Source organism: Gopherus flavomarginatus, chromosome 1 (genome assembly GCF_025201925.1).
Source record: "Gopherus flavomarginatus isolate rGopFla2 chromosome 1, rGopFla2.mat.asm, whole genome shotgun sequence".
Lineage (NCBI taxonomy): Eukaryota > Metazoa > Chordata > Testudines > Testudinidae > Gopherus > Gopherus flavomarginatus.
In genome coordinates, this window is record NC_066617.1 from 272,808,714 (window position 1) to 272,815,042 (window position 6,329).

At 40.9% G+C, this 6,329-nt stretch overlaps 1 protein-coding gene across 1 annotated transcript; it reads left to right on the forward strand.

The window, feature by feature from the left end:
* Nucleotides 1–985: 985 nt before the first annotated feature.
* Nucleotides 986–1,966, forward strand: LOC127049677 (2-oxoglutarate receptor 1-like). The gene has a single exon (XM_050950854.1). The coding sequence runs from the start codon at nucleotides 986–988 to the stop codon at nucleotides 1,964–1,966; it is 981 nt and encodes a 326-aa protein (XP_050806811.1).
* The last annotated feature ends 4,363 nt before the right edge of the window (nucleotides 1,967–6,329 follow it).

Consider the following 6,329-nt stretch of genomic DNA (forward strand, 5'->3'; position numbering starts at 1 on the left):
TATTATAGAAACAAAAATCATTGTACCTGATTCTACACTGCTTTGCACCTTGTGTAGTCATTTAGGGCTAGATTCTTGGGTGGTATATATTTGGAAGAAAAAAAACCCACCACCACCAACAGTGGAGTGATGGTGATTTGCACTACTTGAGGATTGTGCTACTACTCTGCCAAGTGAATTGAATGTAGGGGTAAAGCACTACCAAGAATGCTTATGTTTTGGATTCACTTTGGAGAGCTGGAAATGACTATAGAATGTATAAGCCAGTTTCAGAATCAGGCCCATTCACTCCCAGTTCGTATTACAGATGAGCCAAGATTATCACATTTGCCTGATACCTGCCACTTGCTGTGAACGTTGGAGGCCTAATTCTTCATTCACTTACAATAGTTTTACACCAGTGATATTCCATTGACTTCAGTGGAGTTAATTCTGATTTACACCATTGCAAGAGAGAGGAGAATCAGGTCCTGAAATCTGTGTCTGAACCAACCCAAAACAAAACACATCTCCCTTTGAAATACAAAAAAGCCCAAACACACACACACACACACACACACACACACACACACACACACACACACACACACACACACAGAGTAATTGTGTTTCCTCAAATATTTAGGGTTCAGACAAATTAGCCTAGAAGCCCAAAACCTAATTGACAAAGTTTTGCAAAATATAAACCAAAACCATCCCCTAATTTATACTCAAGAGGCTTTAAGATTATGTAGCAATTAAAGGTGGGATTTTCAAAAGCACTCAGAGTTTGCCTAAGTGTGCTCCCATTGAAGTCAATGGTACTGGTAACTGACATCAATAGGGAACAGAGTTAGGCCAGAGCTAAGCATTTTGCCAACCTCCAAGTATGCTATGTGACCCATATTACTAGCTCTAGTGGAGAAAGATTTATCTAGCACATTTGTACTGACTGATCAATTAAAAACAAAACATTTGATTTTCCTAAAGCTTTAAGATGATAATGATGAATACGGTATCCGAAGACCTAGCCAATTTTACCACTTTGCCAAGCCATGCAGAGACCTTCAAAAACTGCACAGATGAAGAATTCTTACAGATAAAATCCTGCCTGTCTGCTCTTTACAGCATAATCTTTCTGGTGTGCTTCCCAGGAAACGTGATTGTAATTTTCACATATATTTTCAAGATGAGGCCCTGGAAAAGCAGCACCATCATTATGTTAAACTTGGCTGTCACTGACCTGTTGTACTTAGCTACTCTTCCTTTTCTGATACACTACTCTGTTAATGGAGATAACTGGATCTTTGGAGCCTTCATGTGCAAGTTTGTTCGCTTCAATTTCTACCTCAACTTGTACAGCAGCATCTTTTTCCTCACTTGCTTCAGCATTTTCCGCTACATTGTAGTCATCTATCCAATGAACTGCTTTTTTGTTTGGAAAAGGAAATGGGCAGTGGTGGCTTGCACTGCAATTTGGGTGATTTCCCTGGCGGCTGCCAGTCCTCTGAACTTTCTGATCACTTCCAAAGAGAATCAAAACAGATCTATTTGCATGGATCTTACTACTTCTGAAGACCTGGAAACTAGCAGGTTGTATAACTGGCTTCTGACTGTGTTCGCCTTCTTCTTACCCTTGCTAATTGTGACTCTATGTTACACAGTTATTATTTACACATTGGCTACAGGGCCTCATACTCACACTTTGTACAAGCAGAAGGCTCGCAAACTTGCCATTCTTCTCTTGGTGGTATTTTATTTCTGTTTCCTACCCTTTCATGTCTTGAGAGGGACTGAGATAGAACTACAGCTTCATCCAGTTAGCTGCATCACTGAGAACCAAACCTATGCTTTATTTATTGTATCTATGCCCTTAGCAGCACTAAATACACTTGGTAACTTATTACTCTATGTTGTGATGGGAGATAACTTCCAGCAGGCCATCCTCTCTCTTTTGAAATTGAAGACAAACAAGACCATGAAATAGAGAGGGAACAATAGTAATGCTGTTAGTAAGACTTGGAGTAATAGGCTAAATTCACCATTGATATAAATGAGGGTAGCTCCACTGATGTCAGGGAAGTTACACCCATACCTATGTCAGCAGCAAATTTGGCCCAGTCTATTGAAGTTGTGAACTCATCATTCTGACAATAAAGTTTTGAACACACTTGCCATGTACCTTCCCAGAAGTACATTTGTACTTGTTACTGTACATTCTTCATGCTCTTATTGTAATATGGCCAGTAACATAACTCCTGTGGCAGTTCTGTCAAAAGGAGCTCTTATTCATGGAAAATATGAGTCCAATGTCCACAATCACCACCTGACTATTCGTAGATCAGTAATAAGAAGCCACACGCTTTCAAATGATGAATTTTCATTCTACCTAAGGTGTTTCTGGATTCATTTTAGTTCAGAGGTAGATATTGGGTAGATACGCTATTGGACTAGATTCTCAGCTGCCATAAATTGAGGTTTATTTATTCATATATTTCAGGAAGGCTATGCTGATTTACACAACCAGAGGAACTTGTCCTATGATCATGGATACTAAGACAGATCTGAAAAGCAATATCAGGATTTGTTATTATGCGAAATTGGTCTGATGCTAGAGGACCTGGTCAAGAGGTGTAACAGTAGTGAAGAGGGTTCCTACCATAATAGAAATAAATTAATAACACCACCAATAACATGGAGATGAGCCCACAAGCACAACAGTAAAGTGGGCTCCCCTAATGTAACTTTGCAACCCACATTTCCTGCCTTACCTTCTTTGTCATCAGCAATAAAATGTCCATCATAACCAATGCTGGCCTCAAGAACCTAGTGGTTCTCTCTTTACCAGCACTCAACTCCTGTGCCTCTGGCCCTTTCCCCACACAAATCCCAGTGTTTCTGCCCACTTACCACCTCTACTAGAGATTGACAAAATAGGTTGCTGCTCCTGCTACTCCCCTGGGCTTCTGTCTCTCCACCAGTATGTCTAGCAGTCCAGCAACTTCAAGAGTTATCAGGGTGCAGCAACCAAACAGATGACTAGGAGGCTACTCAAGAGGGTAAGAGTGGAGGAAGGGGGAGAGAATCTGTCACGGGCCAAGGAATGAAAAGTGAGATTTGGGAATGGAAAGAGCTGAGTTCTTCCAGGGAAGGGTGGGGGTTGGACTATGAAGAAAAAGTGTTTGGAAGTATCCAATCAAAGAAAGTAACTGCTGTTGTGAAGTTATCAGCATCCATTTAATTCTTCTTCCACCCCTGCTGTAATTCTTCTTCAGTCAGAGGTGGGGAAAGATAGAGACTATAAAGATTTTGATACCAAGATGCTGATACCAGTTAATACTGTAATTCCAGTGACATAAGAAAATAAGAACATAAGAATGGCCATACTTGGTCAGACAAAAGGTCCATCTTGCCCAGCATCCTGTCTTCCAACAATGGCCACTGTCAGGTATCCCAGAGGGAATGAACAGAACAGGTACTCATCAAGTGATCTATCCCCTGTCGCCCATTCCAACTTTTGGCAAACAATGGCTAGGGACACTATCCCTGTTCATCCTGGGTAATAGTCCGTTTACAGAGCTCAGATTGAACGTATCTAGTTCTCCATCAACTTATCTAGTTCTTTTTTGAATCCTGTTATAGTCTTGGCCTTCACAACATCCTCTAGCAAGGAGCTCCACAGGTTGATTGTGCATTGTGTGAAAAAATACAACACAATTCTGGTACTGTAAGATTTAAATCACCAAAGATGGGGGAGAAAAGATTATTCACATTAATATCTCAAAAAGGTTGATTCTACATCAGTAGGGGTAGATTTTCCTTTTTAATTATAATTTTTAAAAGTCTGCACAAGTATGTCAGAACTGATACTCAGTAAAAGGTCCAGATACCTTCCACCAACACCAAACTAATATGTTTAGGGAATCTTCTTAGCATATGCGCAACATGCCTCAGGTAGCACGTGACCAGGATTCATCACCGAATTTGGTCAACTGGTTGGATCATTAGGTTCCCCGGCCCAGGCCGGGTACTGACAGGGAGCGTGACATGAATGCTGATCCATGCCCCCTGCTTAAGGAATAAAAGACAAACTCATGCATGACACTCTGTATCCCAAAGCAATACCCTGGTGCCCCCATACTCACCACTGTCAATATAATTATGATAAGTTTTGTATGAAGTATGCCTTGTGAGGTATCATTTTAAAAGCCTTGATCTGTTGAACATTAATATCCTGTTGGATTGCATGTGCTATCACTGTATGTAAAGTTATGAAGTTTTGCTATATGTATGTTACTGAAATATGTTGTGAACTTGGAAACATCCACAACCAGCCCTTCAGGTATAACAATGAAGAAGCCAGACAGTGTTGATGGCCCATTAAGTGGAATCCATACTACCAATGACTATTGCAGGATCTATGTACAATGAAGACTTCTCAGAGGGAGCATGCAAACAAGGATCTTTCCAGAAAGCTGGAAGAATTTATAAAGGAGAGGAAGCGACATCACTTATCCTCACTCTCCCCACAAATCAACACCTGGAAATATGTCTGGAGAACAAAAAGACTGAACTGGGGAGATGGTCCCGGGGTGAAAGGGATTCACAGCCTGTGTATGGAAGATGTGCAACCTGCTTGTATTGTCTATCAGGGTGAGACACTGCTTGATTCAAATCCTGTCTAGTTTATACAGCTCAGATTGCAATTTTACTTTTTATTTCTTAGGTGACCAACTTTGATCTGTACACTTACTACTTATAATCACTTAAAATCTGTCTTCCTGTAGTTAATAAATCTGTTTTATCTTATATCTAAAACAGTGTGTTTTGCTTGAAGTGCTTGGGGAATCTACTCAGTGTTGAAAAACTGATGCAAATCAACTTTCCTTTGTAGAAGTGGTGGACTGGGAAATAAACTTATACTGGTCAGGCTACTCACCATTGCACAATAGTATAGCTCTGGAGTCCTAGGCTGGGGAGCTATGGGGAATTGGCTGAAGCATCTCTATTATTGGTTCCTGAGTGGCTGGCAAAAGCATTCATGTAACACAGTTGGGTGTGTTCCTACCTGTGAATGTCTGTGTTAAGTGCAGTACCTGGAGAGATTTGCAGCTTGTCACAACATCACAGCGTGAGAGGGAGCCCAGGCTGGTAAGACAGAGGGCTCAGTGGTACCCCGGTTCCAGACCGCACCTCAGGGAACCTTTCACATCATGACACTTTCATTTTCATCCTTAGTTATGTAGCACTTAAACTGTTAATACGTACCACACTACAATCATTCAATGTATGTTACTGGAATATTCTTGTAAGTCTGGATCACTGTGATATCCTGTGTCTGGAAACAGCTTCTTTGGGAGAGTGCAGGAGGGTGGGCAGCAAAGCCTGTTTCTGGGTTGAGAGTGCAGATTATTCAGGATTGATGTGGGGTTTGAGACTTTTACCCTCTGTAAGTCAATTTTTTTAAAAAAAGGAAGACTAAGGTAATGTAGCTTTTCTCTTCTTGTTGCTCATACTCTTTGGCAGCTGAGGTATGAGACATCATTGGGGTTGCATAAGGCCCTACTCCTGCACAACCACCAAAGAGAAAGAAGGAAGTATATGTGTTTGGTGTATGTGTCATGGCCTCCGGAATCAGGAAGGGAGCCACCTGAATGGGGACACGTCTTATTTTGTGTAGTGGTCCAGAAAACCTATGCAGCTTTTTATGTTTGGTTCAAAATTTAACCACACAGGACAGGCATAGCACAGGGAAACCACCACAGATTTATAAACGATCTCTGTCCTGTAGAAGCAAACCTGAGCCTCAAATAAATACAACTGTAATTATTGAAACATGGTATTTACAAGAGGTTAGTGTCAATAAAAAAAGTTAAATGCACAAATAAGATACAAATAACTAGAACAGCCCACACAAATCCATTTGCAGTACAGAATGTTAAGAACAGATTTCCACAGTGCAAAATCACCTAATCAGGCATAAACCCCATGGACTGGTGACAGGTTTATATAAACATAACCCAAGGAACAGTGGCAAACATGACTTCACTTACAAGAGTGTACAGGCAACAGGAGTGGAGACATCCTTGGAGGTTCAGGTGTTAGTTACCAGGTTTGATGACCTTGCTTTCTAAAGCTTTCCAGAGCTGCAGCCAAGCAACCTTTCTATGCCTGCAGCACAATATTGCAGGGCTATCTGCCAAACCAAACAACAAAAAAGGGTTCATTTGATTTGGTTGAATCGAATGTGGCTCATTTGGGGTGATTTCTGATTTCTACTTAAAAACCATCAACCCAGCTGTAATGAACAATCATGCTGTATTCTAACACTCTATTCACATCACCACACA